Here is a 26,748-nt window from a genome sequence, read left to right on the forward strand (position 1 = left end):
CTGCTCCTGCCTTTTCTTGGCTTTTTTCTGAGAACCCTCCCTCTTCTATCAAGGTTTTGACCTCTAATTTCTGCCTCTCCTTTTTTCTTTCTTTTGTGTCCTTTTCCTTCTCGCAACGTCTGTGGGCAAGGCTCATATCTTCTTTGCTCTCTCTTATCGGTTGCCTAGCACCGTCGTTGTTACTGCTATTTCATATTATTTCTGTGCCGTTGGCTAACAGGTGTATGGTTACGTTGTGAACATTTTCTGGACCTTTGACACACACAGACAAGAAAAAAGAATGTTGTTCGTAGACGAAGGAAAGTCTGTACAAATAGGTAAGTCTTTCTGACAGAATAACCTTTTAGCAAGTCCAAGATTAGTCTGAAGAGGTGTGAGAGCCTGGGTTTCTGGAGAGCTTTGCTGAGACATTTTGCCCACTGAGTGAGGCATTTCTAAGTTGCCACAAGTCCTTACGACAGAACAAATGGAAATTAGAAACTGCAACTCTTAAACACCAATGAGGGAAAATTTTAATCTTCCAGGACATTCAGTTGTTTCTAAGAGCAGCATTTCTCTTACAAAGGAATTTCAAAGGGAGGTTAGAGACTGATGAATTGTGACTGAATTGAAACTGATAAGGAATCTCAAGACAGTGCAGCCTCCTGGACTGAATCGAGACTTAAGTTTCCTGTCTCGTTATCAGTGCTGATCTTGCCACACCTTCTACCCCTCTGCATATCACACCTCATCCAATCACACCTGCTGTTGTGTTTCACCTGCTATTGTCATTTGCCCGCTGTTGTCATTTGACAGCTGAGATCCCTCCAAAATATTGTTCAGTTCAGTTCTCAGTTGATTTATTGTAATTAACCATTGGGTGTTACCAATCTACAAAAATCTCAAGAAAAAGGAAAATAAACTAGGAGTTAAAACATACAAAGTATCATGTAAGGTATAACAAGGGTAGAACAACGGATGCAATACAATGGGAGTAACAATAAAGATGTAGACATAAGTCCAAAAGTTATCCCTTCACATTGCCACCTTGGCACGTATTTTCTTTGCTGCAAGGGCAAAGACTGAAACTTTCTGGGAGATATAAGCATCAATATCAGTTAAAAGAAATGCTATTTTTTTCTTCAACTGAATAAGCACTCTAAGGCCTGACAGAATTCCATCGAAAAACTTAGCACTTGGACTGGAATACAGCGAACAGAAAAGTAAATAATGTGGTAAATCCTCAATTGCATGAGAACAGCAAATGCATGAACGTTGGGCCACTAGAGTTTGGTTAAAACGACCTTCCATGATTGCTGTTGGCATTGGCTCACTCCAAAATATAAAGACTGATGGACTCACATTCCAGCTATAACTGAAGAAGTGAGCAGTGACTCATGAAAGCTCTTCCCCTGCCACAAATTTTGCTAGACCATAAAGTACTTCTGGACTCTTTACTCTTTTCTACTGCTAAGTCGCCTCAGGCTAGCTCTTGTCCTAGGACCATAGGCGCCCACAGGTTTAGTGGTAAGCTTCTTGCTTTGCTGGCTGAAGACTCCCAGTTCAGTTTCTGGTGCCTCTAGTGAAAGAGGAATTCAGGCTGCTGAGTTAAGACAGACCTCTGCTTTAGACCGTGAAGAGCAGGCTGGATCCGTGCAGGGGTAGAATTCTAGCAGGAGCTCCTTTGCATATTAGGCCACACACCCCCAGATGTAGCCAATCCTCTAAGAGCTTACAAGGCTTTTTTTTTGTAAGCTCTTGGAGGATTGGCTACATCAGGGGCGTGTGGCCTAATATGCAAAGGAGCTCCTGCTAGAATTCTACCCCTGGATCCGTGACGTATAAAATGCCAACTCCAGGTTCAGAATTTCCTGGAGTGGAGCCTGCGGAGGACAGGGGTTTAAGGAGTAGAGTGACCTCAGCCATGGCAGCCATTTTCTTCAGGGGAAGTTATCTCCGTGTCTGGGAACTGGTTCTAATTTCAGGAGATCTCCAGGGTCTCACTTTAAGGTGAGCAATTCTAGTGGCATATCAAGTGACCACTTAATTTTTAAAAAAAATACCCTTGGTATTTGGCATTTAATATTTGGCATTTAAAGCTGCCATTTGAGGGAACCAACCGCCACATTGATTTTATGCTTCTGTTCTGATTGATTGTTTTATCTGCTGTCCGCATTTTCATCTAACGCATTATCTGCTCCAGATTGTTGGGGGGTTTTTGCTTTTGCCAATTAACTTTTCTCATTTTATTGGTTGGTTTTTATAATAGATTTATCATATATTATTCTAAACGCTATATTGTTTTAGACATTTCCTGTTGCTGCTGTTAATGGATACTGTTGCTGTTACTGCTTTGTTGTTTGCGTTGGTTGTCAGTTTTATTGTTCGTACTGATCTCAGTAGATTTTTTTTTTAAAAATGAGCAGCATTCTTAATCTGCATTTTATTTTGTACGCCACTTTGAGGGCTTGAGCTATGAAGCTGTATAATAATTCACGTGATACCTTTGACATTTCCTGATAGAATCGTTTTGTCTTGTATTTAAAATAAGCATGAAGAATTTTTGCTGGGGGGGGGGATGCATAAAAAAGAAACTTTAGGGGGAAGGGAGTTCTAGACATCTCTGCTTAGCCAATTTTTCTTCTTCTTTAGTGAGTAATTTGACCGCTCAGACACCGTACGAGATTTCAGCTTGGGCCAAGACCGAACTGGGCGACAGCCCTCTGTCTTTTGCACATGTGGTGACCAGTGGTACAAGACCACCCGCTCCCAGTCTGAAAGCCAAGCCTGTCAATCAGACTGCGGTCGAGTGTAACTGGACTGGCCCAAAGAATGTTGTAAGAATTCTTTTCTGGTCTTCTCAATGCGAAACTCACAGAAGCCAAATTTTCGTTCTGTTATGTGATGCTTGTGGTAACATCATTGTGTGAGAAGGATGCCAGAGATTCAGTTATTAAGGTTTCTTCATTGTATAAAAAGGCAAATAATAATAATTAATGTTGTTATATAATGGGATATGGGCAGGCCTCAGATTCAGTGGGAGCTCACAGGAGTGCAGCTCCTGAACCTTTCTTAGAGTTCCACCTCCTCCTGAGAGTTCCACCTCCTTGTCCATTGAATAGTATGTGCAGCTGCATAACAATCCCTGCATGAGCTCCACCACCTATTTTTTTACAGAATAACCCCTGGATATGGGATGGAAGAGACTAAAGACTTACTTTAAAAAATGAAAGTCTAAAGACTTACTTTGAAAAAGAAAAGAAAAGAAGGCTGGGAATTCAGAGAACCTGTTACACTTACTGATAATATGTTGATATTATGAGAGTCTAGTCATGTTTTTTTTTTAAAAAAAACTACAAATGCCCCAACGACTCAGGGAAGGGGGGTTGGTACTTCTAGGATACTGAGTCAGAGAAAGCTGCCATGTGGTTTCCCTGTTGCCTCTTTACTCTTATGAACAGCCGCACTGGCAACAGGAAAATCACAAAATCCCATCCCTGTGTGGAGACCATCTAGGATCTGGGAGAACCAGGTTCCAATCCCCATTCTTCCATAGAAGCTCACTGAGAAACTCTGAACCCGTGACAATCTCATCCTCAACTACTTCCTAAGTTGGTTGCTGCAAGGATAAGACAGAAGGCGGGAGAGTAACATGACGAGCCACTCTTAGGGCGATAAGCAGGTTATAAATAAAAACTAAGCATAACAATAAATTTGCCTTTCTCCCTTGCTGTTTCTCTTTGGCAGGTGTACGGTGTCTTCTATGCCACATCTTTCCTAGAGTTGTACAGGAACCCCAGCAGTGCTAACACCACGCTACACAACATCACTGTCATTGTGAACAGAGATGAGCAATACTTGTTTTTGGTAGGAGTGTTAACTTTTAATTTTCCTCTTTTCCCACAAACAAAGACAGCTTAGGCTATTGTCTGTTGATTTGATCCTGTGTTGTAAGTTTCTTGGGGAAGGTACCTGTATTTTCCTCCCTCAGTCTGTGCCCTGTGGTACCATACAAATGATGCCCTCCTTTATCCCCCCAATATCTGCTGGGGATGTCTTCCGTCGTTTCATTTTTCAAGACCAAGGAGAAGAGACTTTTCTGTTGTGGCTCTCACCTTGACAGATTGGGTCCCAAATCAGATTTGCAGCTTTCATTATACCAGAGCAATTCTTATACATCTGGGGGGGGGGGGGTTAACATATGGGTAGAGAATATTTCCTTTAAACTTTTATCTTTTAATTACTATAGAAAAATGGCTTTGCCTTTTTTGCGCAGCAAACAGAAATTGGTTTTTAGAGGATCTTGTTTGCTGCGCGAAAGAGGTGGAGCGAGTTGCAGCCCCGGAGCAGGTAGTGTGAAATCCAACAGAAGCCCCGCAGAGAAGAGGAGAATGAGAGCGGCAGAAGACTAGTGTGAGACCGGTGTTAATGAGAATAAAAACTCCAGATATCTGAAGAAGTGAGCGAAAGAGGCAGAGCAAGTGGAAAGCTCCTCCCTTGCCACAATTTTTGTTAGTCTTTAAGGGGCTCCTGGATTCTTGCTGTCTTCTACCCAGGCCCATAGCTATAGTGGGGCCTGGGAGGGGCCAGGCCCATTCTTTCAGCCCCCCTTCCAACTATTGGAGGGGGCCCCTTTGCTCACCACCACTCTAAACAAGTAGTATCATTGCTGAGGTCCATCAGTGGCTATTAGCCACAGTATGTGTGTGTGTGTATGTATGTATATATATACACACACATATTGGCCACTGTGTGACACAGAGTGTTGGACTGGATGGGCCATTGGCCTGATCCAACATGGCTTCTTTTATGTTCTTATGTGACACAGAGTGTTGGACTGGATGGGCCATTGGCCTGATCCAACATGGCTTCTCTTATGTTCTTATGTGACACAGAGTGTTGGACTGGATGGGCCATTGGCCTGATCCAACATGACTTCTCTTATGTTCTTATGTGACACAGAGTGTTGGACTGGATGGGTCTTTGGCCTGATCCAACATGGCTTCTCTTATGTTCTTATGTGACACAGAGTGTTGGACTGGATGGGCCTTTGGCCTGATCCAACATGGCTTCTCTTATGTTCTTATGTGACACAGAGTGTTGGACTGGATGGGCCATTGGCCTGATCCAACATGGCTTCTCTTATGTTCTTATGTGACACAGAGTGTTGGACTGGATGGACCATTGGCCTGATCCAACATGACTTTTCTTATGTTCTTATGTGACACAGAGTGTTGGACTGGATGGGTCTTTGGCCTGATCCAACATGGCTTCTCTTATGTTCTTATGTGACACAGAGTGTTGGACTGGATGGGCCATTGGCCTAATCCAACATGGCTTCTCTTATGTTCTTATGTGACGCAGAGTGTTGGACTGGATGGGCCTTTGGCCTGATCCAACATGGCTTCTCTTATGTTCTTATGTGACACAGAGTGTTGGACTGGATGGGCCATTGGCCTGATCCAACATGGCTTCTCTTATGTTCTTATGTGATACAGAGTGTTGGACTAGAGAGGCCATTGGCCTGATCCAACAGGGCTTCTCTTATGTGACACAGAGTGTTGGACTGGATGGGCCATTGGCCTGATCCAACATGGCTTTTCTTATGATAGCCTTTTCACTTTTTTTTGCTTCCCTTCCTTAACACACCTTGCAGAGGGGGGAGTCGAGAGATCTCTGTCTCTCTGAGAGAGGGGCACATAAGAAAGGGGTGAGGGAGCAGAGTTGCTATGACTGCCCAGGCACGAAGGGGGGTTGGCTTGTGGAGCTCAAGGCAGCTTACAGTGCCGAGAGCCCTGGGCTGCCAAACCAGGTGGTCCCCCCAAACAACAAATGCTGCTGTGGGCCCCACGAAACATGAAATCCGGGCTACGGCCCTGCTTCTACCGCTATAGACAGACTAACAGGGCAACCCGTCTTGATCTCTGTCCTTCCCAAGGTACGGGTGGTGTCTCCATACCAAGGACCGCCTTCCGATTACATCGTCGTGAAGATGATTCCAGACAATCGCCTCCCTCCCCGGCACCTCCACACTGTGCACACAGGGAAAACGTTTGCTGTCATCAAGTGGGAGTCACCGTATGATTCTCCTGACCAAGATTTGGTAAGATTGCCGCGCAGTTTCGAGCATGGATTTCTTGGGCTGAAAAGCGCCGTCAGAGCTATTATGAGAGCCAGTTTGGTGTCATGGTTAAGTGTGCGGACTCTCATCTGGGAGAGCCGGATTTGATTCGCAACTCCTCCACTTGCACCTGCTGGAGTGGCCTCGGGTCAGCCATAGCTTTCACAGGAGTTGTTCTTGAAAGGGCAGCTGCTGTAAGAGCTCTCTCAGCCCCAACTACCTCACAGGGTGTCTGTTGTGGGGGAGGAAGGTAAAGGAAATTGTAAGCCGCTCGGAGGCTCTGAGATTTGGAATGGAGGGCAGGATATAAATCCAATATCATCTTCATAAGGAAGATTTCAAAAGCTCCTAACAAGAGAAGCAGGATTTTTGAGTCTTTGAGCACTAACTGCAGTGCTTTTTTTTTAACAGAAACTCCTTTGCATATTAGGCCGCACCCCTGCCCCCCGATATAATCCTCCTGGAGCTTACAGTAGGCCCTGTACTAAGAGCCCTGTAAACTCTTGGAGGATTAGCTACATCAGAGGGGTGTGGCCTAATATGCAAAGGAGTCCCTGCTACAAAAAAAAGGCAGTTGACTATAATTTTTTTCGCCTTTCTTAGCTCTATGCTGTTTCAGTGAAAGACTTAATAAGAAAAACTGATCGGAACTACAAGGTGAAAACGCGCAACAGCACTGTGGAGTATACCATCAAGAAGCTGGAACCGGGGGGGAAATACCACATCATCGTCCAGCTTGTAAACATGAGCAAAGAAGCTAGCTTGAAAGTTAGCACAGGTAAGCTTGCGACACAGGAGGACGCGGAGGGACGGGGTGTCCGTTGCAGAAAAGCCTCGAGAGCGGAGATGGGCAAGTCTTTCAGCTCAAGGGCCTCGTGTGTGTCCTCGGCAATGTTCCCTCTCAGCTGAGTTAGCGTGAGCTAGCTCACAGTCGTTTAGCCTCCGGCTCACACATTTTTTGCCTCAGCTCTGGAAAAACAGCCCCAGAGCAAACTAAGTTTCTGCAGCAGCTCAGCACTTCAATGCCAGTAGCTCACAAAGTAGAATTTTTTGCTCACAAGTCTCCCCAGCGTAGAAGGAACCTTGGTCTCCGTCCACTTTTGAGGACTTTAAGCTGGGTGCCAGCTCTTCCTGTTGCTGGTGCTGAAAACGGGGGTGGGATGGGGGTGGGGTATCCAACCTGGAGTCCTGAAAATTACGTGGAGACCTAAATGTGGTCCCTCTCTCCCGTTTTGTATGTCTTTAGTGGCTGTGGCGCAGAGTGTTAAAGCTGCAGTACTGCAGTCCTAAGCTCTTCTCATGACCTGAGTTCGATCCCCGGTGGAAGCTGGGTTTTCAGGTAGCCGGCTTGAGGTTGACATCCTTCTGAGGTCGGTGAAATGAGGACCCAGCTTGCTGGGGGGAAAGTGTAGGTGACTGGGGAAGGCAATGGCAAACCACCCTGTATAAAGTCTGCCGTGAAAACGTTGTGAAAGCAACATCACCCCATAGTCAGAAATGACTGGTGCTTGCACAGGGGACTACCTTTTACCTTTAAGAAGAGCCCCGTGGCGCAGAGTGTTAAAGCTGCAGTACTGCAGTCCTAAGCTCTGCTTATATGACCTCAGTTCGATCCCTGCAGAAGCTGGGTTCAGGTAGCCAGCTGGAGGTTGACTCAGCCTTCCATCCTTCTGAGGTGGGTCGAATGATTCCCCAGCTTGCTGGGGGGGGGGAGCGTAGATGACTGGGGAAGGCAATGGCAAACCGCCCTGTAAAAAGTCTGCCGTGAAAACGGTGTGAGAGCAACGTCGCCCCAGAGTCGGAAACGACTGATGCTTGCACAGGGGACCTTTCCTTTCTTTGGGCTGTTAAGGGGAAGCATCAGCCAGCTGTCTAACACTGCAGTTCAGTAGAATGATGCTCCGGGAAAATGACTAAGCAGCTTGAGGGACAGAGGAACTCTCCCGTGTGTCGGATGTGACTTCCAGAAAGTCACATGTTGCCCATCTCTGTTCGTTGGTGTGCCTCGCTTATGGAGACCTTATGAATTAATGACCTAATGTATGAATGAAAAGTCCTGTCGTTAGCAGTCTTGCTCAGATCTTGCAAACTGAGGGTTGGGGCTTCCGTGATGGAGTCTCTCCATCACTTTTTGTGTCTTCCTCTTCTCCTGCCTTTGACTTTTCCTAGCATTATTGTCTTCTTCAGTGACTCTCATCTTCTCATAATGTTCTAAGGTGGGATATTGAATAGAGGCCAATTATGGGCTTTCCATGTGGGCTTTTCCTACTGCCAGTGGCACCAGGTTTAACATTGGGGCAAATTGTGCGTGTTATAATGGAATGCAAGAGCGGGGGGAAAATGAGCCACACCTTGTAAAGTGCACATAAAGTGTGGGGAGCCAGTGTGGTGTAGTGGTTAAGAGCAGTGTTCCCTCTTAGCTGAGTTAGTGTGAGCTAGCTCACAGGTTTGTAGCCTTCAGCTCACACATTTTTGTCTTCACTCCAGAAAAATAGCCCCAGAGCATACATATTTTATGCAGTCGCTCACAACTTTAATGCCAGTAGCTCACAAAGTGGAATTTTGGCTCACAAGACTCCACAGCTTAGAGGGAGCATTGGTTTAGAATATTGGACTACTCTCTGGGAAGGCCTGGGTTCTAATTCTCACTCGTGCCATGGAAACTGGCCGGCTGACCTTAGGCTAACCGCATGCTCTCGGCCTAACCTACCTCACAGGGTGGTTGTGAGGATAAAATGGGGGAGAGAAAAATGATGTTAAGCTGCCTTAGGGAGAAAGACGACAGGGCACAAATGAAACAAATCATACAGAAGGGAACTTGTGATGGTGAGATGCACTGGCCACAGACGCGAAAAATGGCTTGTGTATCTTACCCCACTCACACAGTTCCTTTTCATAGAATGCACTGAAAACAAAGTAAGATAGCCTGTGTAGTATAGCTGGACTAGGATCCTCAGTCCACGCAGCTCAATTGGTGATCTGGAGTCATTCACCTCTCGGCCTCAGAGGGCTGGTGAAAGGTAACATTGAGAAGGAGGGTGGAGAACCTTGCCTGCCACTCTGAACTCCGTGGAAGAAGGGTGGGATAAGAATATACTGGGTAGAGAGCAGTGTTCCCTCTAAGCTGAGTTAGCGTGAGCTAGCTCACAGATTTTTAGCCTCCAGCTCACACATTTTTGTCTTAGCTCAGGAAGGATGACCCCAGAGCACACTAATTTATGCAGGAACTCACCACTTTAATGCTAGCAGCTCACCAAGTAGAATTTTTGCTCACAAGACTCCACAGCTTAGAGGGAACATTGGTAGAGTGGAAGGAACAGGTTTGCCAAAACATTTTTCACGGCTTCCCCCCTCGCTCTTTTTGCAGTTTCCCTGGCTGCTCCAGAAGCCTTAAAGATTATACCAGAAAACGATCACATTTTGCTATTTTGGAAGAGTTTAGCCTTGAAAGAAAGTCATTTCAGCGAAAGTCGGGTGAGTTAGCATCTTGCTCGGATGCCAGTTTTCCTCTTTCTCCTTGAATAAAGATGCTTCCCCCGCTACAAATGCCAGTCTACGTCTGTGTAACTTCATTTGCTTATGGCTGTCTTATATTACCCTTTCCTTTCCTGTTGTTGGCTTAAGATGAGAGCGATGAAATTAGCAAGAATGCAAACAGAGGGCCATGTAGATAAAACTGGCAGTGAGCCCTGAATGCTAAAGACAACCACTGTGACTTCCATCCAGCAGGAGTTATTGTGGATTTTACTGTTCTTGCGGTTCTGTTTTATTTATTTATTTCAAAACTCTTATTAGCTGCTTTTCTTCCTCACAAAACTCAAAGTGGCTTATAATAGAAATAGAATACGTGAAACTGTGTGCATAAAAATACATAAAACTGACATCTGATATAATATTGCTACCTAAGAGTAATTAATGCGGAATTCACTGCCCGCAGGAAGTGGTGGCAGCTACAAGCATAGACAGCTTCAAGAGGGGACAGGAGAAATAGATGGAGCAGAGGTCCATGAGTGGCTATTAGCCACAAGGTATAGACAGAACACTCTCTGGGACAGTGATGCTCTGTCCTTTTGGTATCAGTGGTGGTGGTGGGGGGGGGGTAACGGTGGGAGAGCTTCTGGAGTTCTGGTCCTGATGGCACCTGGGTTTTGGCCACTGTGTGACACAGAGGGTTGGACTGGATGGGCCATTAGCCTGATCCAACATGGCTTCTCTAATGTTCTTATGTGACACAGAGTGTTGGACTGGACGGGCCATTGGCCTGATCCAACATGGCTTCTCTTATGTTCTTATATGACTCAGAGTGTTGGACTGGATGGGCCATTGGCCTGATCCAACATGGCTTCTCTAATGTTCTTATGTGACACAGAGTGTTGGACTGGATGGGCCACTGGCCTGATCCAACATGGCTTCTCTTATGTTCTTATGTGACACAGAGTGTTGGACTGGATGGGCCATTAGCCTGATCCAGTATGGCTTCTCTAAAGCTCAAAAGTGAGGGGGCCAGGTGTACCTCCTCAGGGAGGTTTCTCCCTAGTCGTGGGGCTGCCACTGAAAAAAGCCCACTCCCATTTACCCACCAAACGAGTTTCTTTGATTGATGGGACAGTCAAGAGGACCTCTTCCTGTGTTCTTAATTCCAGGGCAGGAACTTGAGTTTTATGTTGTACAAAACCTAAAAGGTTAATATGCAAAACATTAAAAGCAAACTGTATAATCAATCATAAGCAAACATACATGTATTTATTATAGAAAACTAATACCATTTAGGGACCCATCATTAGCCTCTATCGTGTACAATCATAAAGCCACAAGGGGAACCCACTTATTTTAACTTGACCTGACGCGGTTCGACCTAGACTGGTCTTTAGAGGTCAGAAAAGTAAGTACACCTATTAGCTCATAATACAGAATACAATAAAACCATAGAACAATGCTGGACCACAAGGAAATTTAATGAAGTGAAAAAGGTTTAAAGATAAGAACATAAGAGAAGCCATGTTGGATCAGGCCAAGGGCCCATCCAGTCCAACCCTCTGTGTCACATAAGAACATAAGAGAAGCCATGTTGGATCAGGCCAATGGCCCATCCAGTCCAACACTCTGTGTCACATAAGAACATAAGAGAAGCCATGTTGGATCAGGCCAATGGCCCATCCAGTCCAACGCTCTGTGTCACATAAGAACATAAGAGAAGCCGTGTTGGATCAGGTCAATGGCCCATCCAGTCCAACACTCTGTGTCACATAAGAGAAGCCCTGTTGGATCAGACCAATGGCCCATCCAACACTCTTTGTCACACAGTGGCCAATACACACACACACACACACACACACTGTGGCTAATAGCCACTGATGGACCTCTGCTTCATATTTTTATCCAATCCCCTCTTGAAGCTGGCTATGTTTGTAGTCTCAAGATTTTCTTGTATTCTCAAGATATTCTTGAGGCCTCTTATTTTGCAGCCTTATGTCCTAATCAAGGACATACATATTGCATCCAGTGTCTTATTGTATGCCTCACCACATTGTCCAGAATTGATCAAGGTAGGGGTAAGTCCTATTTGCCAAGAGTTATGTTGTGTCATTGTAAGCTGAAATGGCAGTGTACCAGTGTTTTAAATAACCTTTAAGGGCAAATAGAATGATTTAAGGTTTGGAACACTTTCCCTATGAAGAAAGGTTAAAACTCTTGGGGCTCTTTAGCTTGGAAAAACGTCAACTGCGGGGTGACATGATAGAGGTTTACAAGGTTATGCATGGGATGGGGAAGTAGAGAAAGAAGTACTTTTCTCCCTTTCTCACAATACCAGAATCCGTGGGCACTCCGTGAAATTGCTGAGCAGTCAGGTTAGAACGGATAAAAGGAAGTACTTCTTCACCCAAAGGGCGATTAACATGTGGAATTCACTGCCTCAGAAGGTGGTGGCGGCTACAAGCATAGCCAGCTTCAAGAGGGGATTGGATAAATATATGGAGCAGAGGTCCATCAGTGGCTATTAACCACGCATATTGTTGGAAGTGTCTGGGGCAGTGATGCTCTGTATTCTTCATGCTTGGGGGGGGGGCAAAGTGGAAGGGCTTCTAACCGCACTTGTGAACCTCCTGATGGCACTTGGTTTTTTTTTTTTTTTTTGCCACTGTGTGACACAGAGTGTTGGACTGGATGGGCCATTGGCCTGATCCAACATGGCTTCTCTTATGTTCTTAACTGATTTTTTTTTAAAGCAGCTGAAATGGCTTGTTTCCTTTTTTGATTTCAGGGGTATGAAATACACATGTTTGATCGAATGATGAATGTCACCGCCTATCTAGGGAACACGACGGAGACGGTCTTCAAAGTTTCCAACCTGAAAATAGGACACAATTACTCCTTCACTGTCCAAGCCAGATGCCTCTACGGTGGGCAGATGTGTGGGGAGCCTGCCACGCTGCTTTACGATGAACTAGGAATGGGTGAGTTTCAGATGGTCGGCCTGGAGGTCTCGCTGTAGAACAACTGGACCGATTCCCCACCCGCTTTACGCCGCTCTCACACAGCTCTTCTCAGCGGGGCTTCCATCCGATTTCACACTATCTGCCCCGGGGCTGCAGCCAGCTTCTCCTTTTTCGCGCGGCAAACAGAAACCTCTAAAAACTAGTTTCTGTTTGCCACGCAAAAAAGGTGAAGCTAGTTGCAGCCCCGAGGCAGATAGTGTGAAATCGGACGGAAGCCCCCGCAGAGAAGAGGAGCGTGAGAGCGATGGAAGGCTAGTGGGAAATCAGTCCTAGTTTTGAGCCCAGTATGGCCGAGGACCTGCCTACCTGAGGGACCGTCTCTCCCCATATGAGCCCCAAAGAGCACTGAGGTCGGCAGGGAAGAACACGCTGACTATCCCTGGGCCAAAGGAGGCGAAATTACAGAGTACCCGGGCACGGGCCTTCTCTGTTATAGCCCCGTGCCTTTGGAATCAACTTCCGGAGGAGGTACGGGCCCTGCGGAATTTGGACCAATTCCGCAGGGCCTGTAAGACCATCCTTTTCAAGCAGGCGTTTGTAGAAGTTGATAGGATGGCTGTTTAATTACCAACGATTTATCTAGTGACCCCTGCCATAATACAAGTGTACAGATAACATCAGGAAGATCACCGCCGTTTAAACTATGGAATGATCCAGACATTTGGAGCTGGTTTTAGATTGTTGTTTTAAATCAATGTATAACTTAAATGTTGTTTTAAATTACCTATATTGTATATTTTATATTGTATAATTTTCGAACTGTTGTCAGCCGCCCTGAGCCTGCCTAGGCGGGGAGGGCGGGATATAAATAAAATGTATTATTATATTATTATTATAGCACTTTAAAAATGGATAATTTTTTGGAGGGGGAGGTAATGAGGTTTTGAGAGTACCTTGTTGTTTATCATCATTAAGCTGCTACTGGGCTCGAATCTAGGAATGGGTAAGGAAAACAGATTCTCCTTCCAGTTCAGGGTCTTCTTGTAGTTTCCCTCTGCTCCCTTGTGGCTTTTATTGCCACAGTTTCTGGAAATGTTTGGGCAGTCCAGTCACCTTGAGCCTTCCTGTTGACTGGTCTCCTTCCCTTCTGGCCAGCTGACAATCAAGTTGGAAGGCCCCTTTCAGAATGGAGGCCTCGTTGGTTGTTTCCGGGCTTGCCAGAGTTGCTAACAGTATAGGAAGAAGCCAGAGGAAGAGTGGTTCTTGTGCTACTGCAGAAGATACGTCTGCTACTGCTGAACACATGAAGATACTGAATTAGATCCTTGGTCCGTCAAAGTCAGTCTTGTCTACTCAGACTGGCAGCGGCTCTCCAGGGTCTCAAGCTGAGGTTTTTCACACAATATTTGCCTGGACTCTTTTTAGTCGGAGATGCCGGGGATTGAACCTGGGACCTTCTGCTTACCAAGCAGATGCTCTACCACTGAGCCACCGTCCCTTCCCAGAAGATACATGAAGGAGTGTTCTCTGAAGGTGCAGTCCAGGTGATGGAGTGGATAGAAATGAGCAGTGGTAGTCACTGGGCGACTTGGGAAGAGCCACATTGGCAATGACCGTCAACCAAAAGAGGCACCTGAACTTCCGTCCTCGGCAGGAGGTTTGCACTTCTTGCAACTTACCTGTTCCTCTGGCGGCAGCCATTTCAAGGTAGGAACCACCTGCCAACCGCAAGCCCCACTGGACCTCCTGAGGAAGCCTGTTCCACTGAGGAACAGCTCTAACTGTCATTAGGAAGAACTTCCTGACCATTAGAGCGATTTCTCAGTGGAACAGGCTTCCTCAGGAGGTGGTGGGCTCTCCTTCCTTGGAGGTTTCTAAACAGAGGCTAGATGGCCATCTGACAGCATTGCGAATCCTGTGAATTGAGGGGGAGGCGTTTGTGAGTTTCCTGCATTGTGCAGGGAGTTGGACTAGATGACCCTGGAGGTCCCTTCCAACTCTGTGATTCTGTGACAAGGTCCTTGCCTGCTTTCCTTGAAACACGAGGCAGGTGCCACGTTGGGTGTTTGTCAGAGAGCCACATGTGGCTCCTAAACCACTGAGTGCATATCACTGTATTAAGAATTGCATTGTACGGGTTGGATCCAGATTAGTTTTTCCACTCACAATGGGCACTTTTTGTGGAGAGTTGTCTCCCCCCTCCCTTCCCACTGCAGCCCACTGATCTCCCCAAAATGCTGCTTTTGGGGGACTCTGGGCTCTTTCTAGCTGGAGCGCCTCTGCATATTAGGGCACACCCCGTGTTGTAGCCAGTCCTCTGAGAGCTTAGAGGGCTCTTCTTACAGGGCCTACTGTAAGCTCCAGGAGGATTGGCTACATCAGGGGTGTGGCCTAATATGCAAAGGAGGTCCTGCTAGAATTCCTTACAGGGCTCTTTTCACAGGGCCTACTGGAAGCTCCAGGAGGATTGGCTACATCAGGGGGGGGGGCCTAATATGCAAAGGAGGTCCTGCTAGAATTCCTTACAGGGCTCTTTTCACAGGGCCTACTGGAAGCTCCAGGAGGATTGGCTACATCAGGGGGGTGGGGCCTAATATGCAAAGGAGGTCCTGCTAGAATTCCTTACAGGGCTCTTTTCACAGGGCCTACTGGAAGCTCCAGGAGGATTGGCTACATCAGGGGGTGGGGCCTAATATGCAAAGGAGGTCCTGCTAGAATTCCTTACAGGGCTCTTTTCACAGGGCCTACTGGAAGCTCCAGGAGGATTGGCTACATCAGGGGTGTGTGGCCTAATATGCAAAGGAGGTCCTGCTAGAATTCCTTACAGGGCTCTTCTTACAGGGCCTACTGTAAGCTCCAGGAGGACTGGCTACATCAAGGGTGTGTGGCCTAATATGCAAAGGAGGTCCTGCTAGAATTCCTTACAGGGCTCTTCTTACAGGGCCTACTGTAAGCTCCAGGAGGATTGGCTACATCAGGGGGGTGTAGCCTAATATGCAGAGTTGCTCCTGCTAGAAAAAGCCCTCAGGAGTATTAAGAGAGTCAAATCAGGAGTCAGCTGCTGGAAGACTGAATTGGTGGGAATGACTCTCCTTTGGTTATTGGGGAATCTAATCTGGATCATCCCTACGATCCCAATCCTGTTTGATTCCTTTAACACCCAAGTAAACGTCAGGGAACGTTCTCAATCATTACTGGTTTCTTTCCCCCTTTTTTTTGTCCCCCCTCTGCTCCCATAGAAGAAGACGCTGCTGCTTCTGGAACGGGCAAGTCCACGGATGTTGCTGCCATAGTGGTTCCCATCTTATTCATCCTGCTAGTGACTGTGGGTGCAGGGTTCGTCGTTTTGTACATGAGGCACAGACGGTTGCAGAACAGCTTCACGGCCTTCGCCAACAGCCATTACAACTCCCGGCTGGGGTCAGCCATATTCTCCTCAGGCGACGATTTAGGTAAATGGCACCATGTTCTTGAGACTCAGTGAGATTTCGTTTTAAATTTTCGAGAAGACACTGAGCCCACCCTGCATGGATTTGTTTTAACTGTAGCTTAGCTTCATAATTAGTTTTTTCTTTTCTCATTCTGTAATGTGTTACAGGCCAGTTCCGCCCTAGTCCTTCAATCCTGGTTCACCCTTGTCCCCAAACTGAGCCAGCTGGGTGTAGTGGTTAAGTACACGGACTCTTATCTGGGAGAACTGGGTTTGATTCCCCACTCTTCCACTTGTAGCTGTTGGAATGACCTTGGGTCAGCCATAGCTCTTGCAGAGCTGTCCTTGAACATTAGGGTTTGTAGAATCTTTCGGGATCAAGTGCCGTGTTCTACTGGAGAAAGTTTTCCTTCCAGACGTTTCGTTCTCAGCTTCGGAGAACATCCTCAGTGGCATTGCAGCCGGAGCAGGCGCTCAGACCTTCTTGGCTGCTGTGCATTGAGTGGGCTGTCCTTGAACAGACAGCTTCTGGGAGAACCTTCTCAGCCCCACCCACCTCACAGGGTGTTTGTTGTGGGGGAGGAAGATAAAGGAAATTGTGAGCCGCTCTGAAATTTGGAGGGGAGGGCAGAATATAAATCTGTTAGTTCTTCTTCCCTAGAATCATAAACTCATAGAGTTGGTTTCTGTGATTCCGTAATTCAAGTTTAGAATGTCAGTTTGGGGACAGGGCTTGAACCTGGATTAAAGGTCTAGTGTGGAACTGGCTGTAGTTTGTTTAGTCGGCTGGAATGGTTTCCCCCCTCCTGTTTGGCATGAACTGCTTTCTGCATATTGGTTGATTCCCACGATGGCGCTAACAGTTCCAGTGGAGAAAATGCGTCTAAGATTCCTTTGTGTGCATTGAATATGAATGCAAGCAGCCTATCTGTGCAAGAACTTGGTGCATGTATGGGAGTCAGAAAATTCCAGCTGAACTAGAACACTTGGTTTGTAAAAGATAGCAAAATTCTTGAGTCGCCAAGCAGATTTCTAGCTGTGGATGTGTTCCCTTAAACGAGGTGTCGCCGCTGCAGAAGCCTTGCCCTCCTTAGCATTTGTTATGTTTATTTCTCAGGAGACGAGGATGACGAAGCTCCCATGATCACGGGTTTTTCAGACGACGTCCCCATGGTAATAGCATGAAGAGCGCTCCCGACTCTGGAAACCAAAATGGTGTAAATATTTTATTTGATAAAAATAGTCAACTGTTTATTTTAAAACAAACAAAACAAAAACAAAAAAAATGCACTTTTGAGTTGCAATACGTTATTTTTGTATGGGCCGATAAAAAAAAAGAAGAAGAAGAAGAAACAATTATTACACTTTGTAGTACACAGCTGTGAACTTTCAAACCGGGTTGATTTAGTTAACACTTTCTGTTAATATTTTTTGGGGAGGGGGGAACGTTTAATTTAGTCTTACAGGGCTACGCTTGCTGGGCATGCTTTTAAGTCTGTGAGATGTCTTCTGTTGACTGTGACTCCGATCTTCAGAGAACTCCCATCGTAGGGGTAGAGAAAATGAGACGTTGACGCAGGTTGCTATTTTCTGTGGCATCTCGGAGCACCATCTCCTCCTATCCATGGACGGAAGTAGGGTGAGAGAAAGCCAAATGGTCCTTTAGTAGCCTTCATTATGTGAAGGTGTAGAGAGGAAGGAGGGGTTCAAAAGGGGAAGAGGAAGGGGAAATGCTAGGCCAAGAATTTCCCCAATGGCATTCCCTCCCCCCCCCCCCCAAAAAAAACACTGCTGCTACGATCCTCTTGCTTCCAGGGCTCTTGTGTGCATGTGGGGGGGCAAGGCCCCGAGATTAGTAACTAAAGGACCTGTTCTCTCAAGATCGGAGTCTAAAACTGGCACTTCTTTTTTATTTTTTCTAAGAGAAAATTTTATTTAAAAAAATATTCAGGAAATTACAAATATATATATATATATGGAAAGAGAGAATAGTTCCTGAAGGTTTTACAGTGACTTAAAGAATTCTTTGGACTTTGTTTCCTGTGAGGGTCTTTCCTCCCTCCCCCTTTTTGCTTGATTAATTTATTAGGAAGTCTGCTTTGGGTCAGAGTTCCAAAAGTCTCAGTCATATATGCACACTTGTCACGTGGGAAGATGTACCACTCATCATTTTGCAACCTGGACCCCTGGATGTTTTCCCCCCCTCCCCTTCTTTGTCCTGTAATCAAATCGGGTATTAACATAGTAAAAAAAAAAAGAAGCAAAAAAACAAATAACAAGGGTTTTTTTAAAAAAATTCTTGAACAGTTTTGTGTTTTGAGAGAACAAAAAAAACAAAAGGAGTGGAGTGACAGCCATTGGTTTGCTAAGCTGAGGGCTGGAATGTGTTTGGCAGAGCTCCCAGAATGCATTTGTCCAAACATAACACAGGCACACAGAATTTCAGAGGCTTCAGTGTAGTCATCTGATTGCGATTTTTAGATCCCAGGAAACATGAAGCACCGATTCATAGTCCCAAGTTCATCTTGTGTGAGTAGGTCCCCCATTCCTTTAGATGGAAAGAGCAGTACCAGGGGTGTCCCATTTTCATAAGAGGCACCGTCCCTTCAGGGTGGATTAAAAAAACCAAACATCTGGGTTAATTGTAACATTTAAATGCAATTTAAATGCATTTTTGCAAACATAACAATTTAAATTGCAATTTAAATGCATTTAAACACATTTTTTGCAAACGTTTAAATGCATTTTTGCAGAAAGTGCATTTAAATGCATTTTTGCTAGCATAACAATTTAAATTGCAATTTAAACATAATTTAAATGCATTTAAACACATTTTTGCAAACGTTTGAAAGCATTTTTGCAGTGGCACCATAAACTTGAGGTCGTTGGTTGGCATGGAACTAGGCTTTCAAATTCAGGTTTGTAGCTGGTTTGCTAACCTCAGTTGGTACTAACCACAGTTTGCTTTTGAATTTTCAACCCACATGGTCCAGAATCCCAGTTTATCATGACAGTAAAAGCAAGGGCTCCTTCCATGGTGCCAGCCCTCACCTCAAGCCATGCCAGTGTGGCACATGGTAGGTTTCTCAGTGTCCAAACATGTTCATAGTCTCTATGCTGGGGCCGTATCTCCATGGCAGCTGCTGACATCTGCCCCACTTTGGATGCTTTCTTCAGCAGGGAGTGTCTGTGGGGTGACCGAATAATAGATTGTTCTGAGTCCTGCTTGTTGCAGCAGTCCAGACACTGGGGCGATCTGTTTTCAGTCCACAAGATCATATGTTCTTTGGCTTTCTTCACTTCCAGGTTCGTTTTTGGGTTTTTTTGCAATTGTCTTGCAAATACAGAAAATCAGCAGGCCATCAGTCATGTCTCTTTTTTGTCCCCTTCAGGATGAGTGGAGGGGTCATGGCTCAGTGGTAGAGCATATACAGAAGGTCCCAGGTTCAATCCCCAGCATCTCCAGTTTCAAAAGACCAGGTAGTAGGAGATACAAAATAACTCTGCCTGAGACCCTGGCAAGCTGTTGTCAGCATGAGTAGATAACACTGACCTTTATGGACATAAGAACATAAGAGAAGCCATGTTGGATCAGGCCAGTGACCCATCCAGTCCAACACTCTGTGTCACACAGTGGCCAAAAAAACACAGGTTCCATCAGAAGGTCCATCAGTGGGGCCAAGACACTAGAAGTCCTCACACTGTTGCCCACCCCCAATCACCAAGAATGCAGAGCATCACTTGCCCCAGACAGAGTTCCAACAATACGCTGTGGCTAATAGCCATTGATGGACTCTGCTCCAGATGTTGATCTAACCCCCTCTTTCTATGCTTGTAGCTGCCACCACCTCCTGTGGCAGCGAATTCCATGTGTTAAAAGGAACAACTTCCTTTTATCCATTCTAACCCGCATTTTCAGTTGGCTACGTCAGGGGTGTGCGGCCTAATATGCAAAGGAGTTCCTGCTACACAAAAAGCCCTGGCTACTGGTAATATTCTCTGATGTTCCCATCCCTCTTTATTGATGGTGGCTTCATTGGCAACGAATGCTTTTTTCCCCGTGCGTTTTTTTCATTGTTGCTCATTTTCTCCCTTTGATTTTCCTGAGCAGTGAAGCCCCATAATAGTTACACTGGAGAGGGTATGGAAGACTACGTCCACCTGTGTTCCTTTTCTGCTCAACCCCACACTACCATAGACAGGCTCAAAGGTGTTCTTGGCCAGTCTCAGCCATGTTTCATATCATCTTGTATCGTTTGTGCTAGCTCCTTGTTTTTCAGATTTCCTACCTCCAGCAGGCCCTTGCTGCAGTGACTTGTCTTTCGAGGCATGCCTGAGCATCTTCCCTGTAACACTCGCAAAGAATGTTGGTTGACCCTGTTAGTTCTCAGCAGGGCTTTTCATGTAGCAGGAACTCCTTTGCATATTAGGCCACGCACCCCGGACGTAGCCAGTCCTCCTGGAGCTTACACTAGGCCCTGTACTAAGTAAGAGCCCTGTAAGCTCTTGGAAGATTGGCTGCATCAGGGGGGAGTGGCCTGATATGAAAAGGAGTTCCTGCTACAAAAAAGTCCTGGTTCTCGACATGAGTTAAGAAGAAGATATTGGATTTATATCCTGCCCTATACTCTGAATCTCAGAGTCTCAGAGCGGTCACAACCTCCTTTACCTTCCCCCACCCCCCCCACATACACAACAGACACCCTGTGAGGTAGGTGGGGCTGAGGGAGCTTTCACAGCAGCTGCCCTTTCAAGGACAACTCCTACGAAAGCTATGGCTGACCCAAGGCCATTCCAGCAGGTGCAAGTGGAGGAGTGGGGAATCAAACCTGGTTCTCCTAACTAAGAGTCCACTCACTTAACCACTACACCAAACTGGCTCTATAGTAACTAAAGCACAGGCTTTGCAGAAGGTCCCTGGTTCAATTCCCAGCAACTCCAGTTACAAAAGTCAGGTGACAGATGACCAGAGAGACCCTGGAGAGCTGCCGCCAGTCAAAACAGACAGTCCTGAGCTAGATAGACCGATGGGCTTGAATAAGTATAAGGCAGCTCCTCCTGTATAGTTGAAGGCAGGGGGCACAGGCTGGCCACGGCGGCCCAACCTGTGCAATCGGGGTAGATCCCAGAATGCAGTCAGCAGTCTGTGCACACAAACACTCACACACCACATAGCTGTAGAAAAGAGCAAGAGTCCAGTAGCACCTTCAAGACCGACAACATTTGCGGCAGGGGGTAGGAGCTTCACTCCTTCAGATGCTGTGGCTCAATGTTGCCGTGTGACACATCAGTCGTGATGGATAAGTCTTGTGTAGCCCCAGGGAACCCAGAACCCAAGAACCGCTTGGCTAGAGGAAGAATCTCAATAGGTCTAAGACGGGGGTGTCAAATTCATTTGTTATGAGGGCCATATCTGACATAAATGAGACCTTGTTGGGCCGGGGCATGTCGGGTTTGGCCAGGCCTTGTGTGTACCTATTTAAGATTAGGTAGCAGAGAAACAAACTTTATAAGGGACACAGACAAACACATTTCTTTTTTTCTTTTTTTTTGAAAAAAAAACCACCTTAAAACATGCTTAAAATGTTAGCACTAGGTCTTAAAGGTGTTTTCTTTATATTTCTCCCATGGGATCCAGGGGACTGGGCCAAGGAAGCACCTTTCAGTAGCTCTGCTGTGCGATTGAGAGAGCCTGGAAAAACAAGCTCTGCCTTCCTCCCCAAGGGAGGAGCCTCAGCCAATGGAGAAAATAGAGGTTTTGCTCTGTAGCTCCTGTGTGATTGAGCACACCTTGCAAAGCAAGCTGTGATGCAGAAGGAAGCAAGAGATAGGAAGAAGGAAGCAGATGTCAGCCAGTTGCTCTGGGGCCTGATAGGAGCCTTTGGGGGGGGGGGGGGCTTGATTTGGCCCCTGGGCCGCACGTTTGACACCCTTGGTCTGAGATTCCTCAGCACTGACTCTCAATTTCACTCCCTGTGATTTAATACTAATCCAGCCAGAACCCCTGAACCTGTTAAACACGCACACCCGCACTCTTTTCTTTATGCAAAAAAAAAAAAAATGTCAAAAGACCACTGTGAAGACGATTCCTTACAGGGCTAGTGCGTTTTATAAGAAGATTGGCGTTCTCAACTTCTGACGTGTGAGCAGGATGGATATTTTGAGCAAATTGTATATTTTCATGGACGTCTGAAGCACAAAACTGAATGAAGATTGTGTCCCTGTTGGGTTTGTGTGTGTTTGTTTTTGTAAATGTACCAGATGCCTGTTTCTGTTCCATGTCTGTAGTTTTGGAAACATGACATAAGCTTTCGGAAATGTTCCTCTGGAAGCCATCGGATGCTCTCACTCAGAGATGACCAGCTATTCTAAATTCCTTGGAAAGGTAGAAGGCAGTTCTGGTGGATGGTGTTCCCCGCCCCCAACTCAAACAGTCTGGGCACCAGTAAATGGGGCAATTCACCTCAGTTTCCAGACTGGTCCTGTTCGGAGCCAGTCCAGCGAGGAAGGCGTTCCGTACCGCAGACTCTGGGGTGGCCAGACTCGTTTAATGTAAGAGGCACATGGAATAAAGGTCAGATGTTCGAGAGCCACAAGCCACAAATATCAGGTGTTTGAGAACTGTAAAATAGGAATGAAGCCCAGACAAGTAGATGAGGGAAGGGGGAGGAGAGGTAGAAAGAAAGCAACTTTAAATGTATTCTCCATGCCTCTGGCTAGCTTGACTTGGAGAAGTAATTTAAAGAAACAACTGCCTTCCCCAAGCTGGCCAATGGGGCGGTGGGGGCTTTGAGAGCCGCACAATATGTGTGAAAGAGTCACACGTGGCTCCCCAGCCATGGTTTGGCCACCCCTGTTCTAAAGTCTGGGGAGCCACTGATACCAGTGGGGGTTCAACACATAAGTTCAGTTATGTATCAGCAATCTGGTCTAAGCAGTAGCCAAGTCTTAAACCGAAAGATAGCCAGTAGGAAAAGAAGGACTGAGCATGGGAGATGGTCAGATAGCAACGCTGTGATCTTGAATTGTTGGCCATGGCTGCTTATGGAATCAGGTCTTGCAAGTCGGAGCAAGGTTATGTAGCTATTAAGACATTTATACCCTGCCTTCTTCCTCATAGTTCTAGGAAACTTACAATGATATATATATACATTTAAAAGTTTCCAGTTAAAAACAATACAGTTCCAAACCCCAAATCTCTGCTTCCCTGTCCCCTTTAAAAGACGTCTGGCATTCAAAAACCCTGGTAAACAGGTGGGCCTCGTCATGCCTCTTGAAGAACTCTGAGGAGAGCCCTCCCTTTCACCTCTTGAGGGGGTTCATTCCACCAAGGTGGAGCCATGATGGCTTCATTTCTGATGCCAGCCAGGTCAGAATTCCTGAAGATGACAGTCGGTTCACATGGGTGTATGGAGGGAGATAGTCCTTCGATATGCAAGTTGCACAGGTCATTTTTCAGAATTTTGGGGGCCAGCCAATGAACGGAGGCCTAGTTTCAGTCTTGTGGTAGCTGGACTCTGGTGCTGTCTCTCCCAGTTTGTATGTTTTGCTTGGGTTCCGACCCGGCAAGTTCCTTCGTTGGCCCTTCTTGTTTCTACCTCTTTTGGATTAGGGAAGAGTTTGAGGCAATGAAGAAAGATCGCTACAGGAATTCTCGCCCTGATGCTCTCTTTCGTCACCTTCATCTTCTGTCCTGGGATGAAGCAAGGAAGTATCCTTAGCCAAACTGCCCATCTGCCTCGGAACAAAATTTAGAAATATGTGATACGGCCAAGTCGCTTTTCTCTGTTTTCCAAGTACTGCTGAAATGACTGTACAGCGTTGGTTTGAATAATAAAAAAAGCTACTGGAAAGGAGGAAATGTTTAATAAAATTTGGGGGTGGGGAGTATTCCTGTTTAAATGTTGCTATCATCTGTGGTCACCCGACGATCAGCTAATGGAATCTGCTATAAAACACGCCCAAACAAATGGAAATGTGTGCAACTATCAGTTTATTTTGAAGCGTGTGAAACTTCGTTGAGAGACTGAAGAACCTCTTCTGGGAATGGTAATGCTGATTCTGCGTTATTTGAATCAACAGCTAGCCCAGTGCAGATCTAAGGGGGAAAAAATGGAAGCACATACAAGGCAAGCATCTTTCTCTAGACTGCTTCAGATCTTCATTTCTGATGCCTACTAAATCTTCCCCCAGAATTGGCTTCACCACAACAAAATGTGGCTGTTCAGTTTTCAATGTCATGGTTTCCGTTCCTTGAAATTCAGCTGACTAGCGTTTTTACTTTATTTATTATTTATTTGTTAATTTTAGATTTATAGTCCGCCTTTCCCCACAATGGGCTCAGGGCGGATCGCAAACACAATAAAGCAGTAAAAATCCAACAGTGAAACCATAAAACAATCAGTAAACAATCAAAATATGCGGCATGGATGGTACAACACATTTTATAGATTTAAGATATAAATATCATGAGTGTCATAGATGTTATAGCTATAGGCCCAATATCTAGCCATTCGGATGGTTGGTCAGAGCAGGGAGGTCTGTTAAATGATGTAAACAGTGTTCGCTTGCCTCAACCAAAAGCCCGGAGGAATAGCTCCGTTTTGCAGGCCCTACGGAATGGTAGTAAATCCGGTAGGTCCCGAATCTCCACAGGGAGCTGATTCCACCAGGTCAGGGCCAGGGCCGAAAAGGTGTCTTAATGAAATGGTGCAGAATACAATCGTTAATTACGAGTTATTACAATAATTGGATTTTCAGTTACAGCTCTGTTTCCCAGTATCATGTGCCCTGGTTCTAGAATTGATGCATAAATCATATAACCAGGCACTACCTGGTGGCGTTAATGACCACTGTTTTTTTAACCTGGGTCAACTTGATCTCATCGCATCTTGGAAGCTAAGCAGGGTCGGCCTGGGTTAGTATTGGGATGGGAGACCTCCAAGGAAGTCCAAGATTGCTACACAGGCAGGCAATGGCAAGCCACCTCCATTTCTTGCCTTGAAAACCCTACATAGTCACAATGTCAGCTGCCACTTGACGGGGCTTTCCACCACTGCTCTTTTGCAAAAGAGGCAGTGAACGATCAAAAGGGCATGCTGCAGAACTTCACTGGCAGCGAAGTGGGTCGTGATCCACTCGCAGCCTGGACAGGAGGCCACCTAGAATCTCTAACTTTCCCTGGAGAGCAGAGAGGGTACTAATGTTTAGCATCCGCCTCTTCGTTGTCTTGGCCAAGGAGGGCAAATAAAAAATGCATGCATTAGGCCCTGAAGAGTTCAGTCAGAGGATCAGCATATTCCAGATTTAAATCCAGTAGCCTGTTGGAAGTGATACCCTGAAACTCTCGGTCCTTTAGGCGTGACTGGATCTAAATCTGTTTTCTGCAGACCACAGCTACCCCCTGAAACGAATGTGTATGTTGGCACCATCAAGTTGTAGCCCACTTGTGACCCCAGCAGTCCCTCATTTCTCAAGTGTTATCCAAATTGCCCTCAAGAGTGGTGTGGGGGAATTTAACTACGTGGGCAAAGATGGCAGACCAATAACCTAGGCATACAGGAGCCAGTCCTCCCTAGGAGCCCTTTTAAATAACGAGGAGATATCTAACTAAAAATAGAAGTTTGTTAGAAAGCACTCAAGCACACAAGAAAAACAGATCAACCACACAGACGTGGGAGAATAGGTAGGAAAATGGTAGGGACGTTCGCAAGAACAGGAATTTGATGATGGGCAATACTGGTACCTGTTGACGACAGAAGAAGGCGATTCCTCAGTGAAGACGAGGGAAGGGGATAGCAAGAGATGACCAGCATCACCCACAACGAGGGACTCAAAACTGATCAGGATTTGGAGGTAGTGTCAGCGATACACCTGAATGGCCAAAAAGCTGGCTTTTTATAGCCAATTTCATATCCCAAAGCAAGGTCTCATGATGAATTACACCTACCTGGTGATTGTTCCCAGGAGATAGAACAAAAGAATTTGATGGGCGATGATGGTCCATGGAGTGCATACCATCTTTTATACAAAGAAATTGGAGTGGTCAATTTAGGGGCGAATATTCACTAAACTCTGTTCATGGCCTAAGTTGGATCCCAGTGAAAACTGGGTTCAGGTAGCTGGCTCGAGACTGACTCAGCCTTCCATCCTTTCGAGGCTGGTAGAATGAGTACCCATCGTGCTGGGGGTAAATTGTAGATTACTGGGGAAGGCAATGGCAAACGACCTCGTAAAAAAAGTCTGCCGTAAAAAAGCCATGATGGGATGTCACCCCAGAGTCGGAAACGATTGGTGCTTGCATGACTTTACCTTTTTATTCACTATTGTAACATCTTGGATGGGGACAATGAAGATGCGTTGCAGGATGTAGCTGATGACAGGGGATCATCTTCAATGATGATCTGTTTAGCTGGAGGTTAGTCTTGATGGACGGCAGGAAGATTCTTTTGTTTGGAGAAAAGATGTTGCAGCGGTCCATTGTTAGCAGCTATGCCCTCACATCTGCATTTCCAAAATGTTGGCAGGACTCTGGAATGGGATTCGTGCAGAAGAAACCTCTGCATGGCAGTTTGCAGGGAGAATGGTGTCTTCTTGGAACATTTCAGAAACGTGGAGTCTCTCAGGGCTGCTTCTTGTGCCATCTTGGAGACAGGGATGCCGTTGCTGCTCTGCAAAGCTAGGCGATATACAAGAGAATCATGGACAATAGACCAGAACAGCAGCAAATCCGTGAAAATAATAAGTCCTTAATAAAGTTTGAATATTATAGTCCACAATTC

General features: G+C 45.9%; 1 protein-coding gene across 1 annotated transcript in view; it reads left to right on the forward strand.

The window, feature by feature from the left end:
* SORL1 (sortilin related receptor 1) overlaps nucleotides 1–18,003 on the forward strand; it is a 194,927-nt gene extending 176,924 nt beyond the window's left edge. Inside the window, 9 exon segments of the mRNA XM_060251466.1 lie at nucleotides 221–317; nucleotides 2,632–2,816; nucleotides 3,727–3,846; nucleotides 5,918–6,082; nucleotides 6,704–6,878; nucleotides 9,468–9,574; nucleotides 12,363–12,555; nucleotides 15,777–15,989; nucleotides 17,085–18,003. Coding sequence (XP_060107449.1) covers nucleotides 221–317; nucleotides 2,632–2,816; nucleotides 3,727–3,846; nucleotides 5,918–6,082; nucleotides 6,704–6,878; nucleotides 9,468–9,574; nucleotides 12,363–12,555; nucleotides 15,777–15,989; nucleotides 17,085–17,152 — 1,323 coding nt within the window. The 3' untranslated portion in view covers nucleotides 17,153–18,003.
* Nucleotides 18,004–26,748: the final 8,745 nt, after the last annotated feature.

The sequence above is a fragment of the Heteronotia binoei genome, chromosome 12 (assembly GCF_032191835.1).
Source record: "Heteronotia binoei isolate CCM8104 ecotype False Entrance Well chromosome 12, APGP_CSIRO_Hbin_v1, whole genome shotgun sequence".
NCBI classification, from domain to species: domain Eukaryota; kingdom Metazoa; phylum Chordata; class Lepidosauria; order Squamata; family Gekkonidae; genus Heteronotia; species Heteronotia binoei.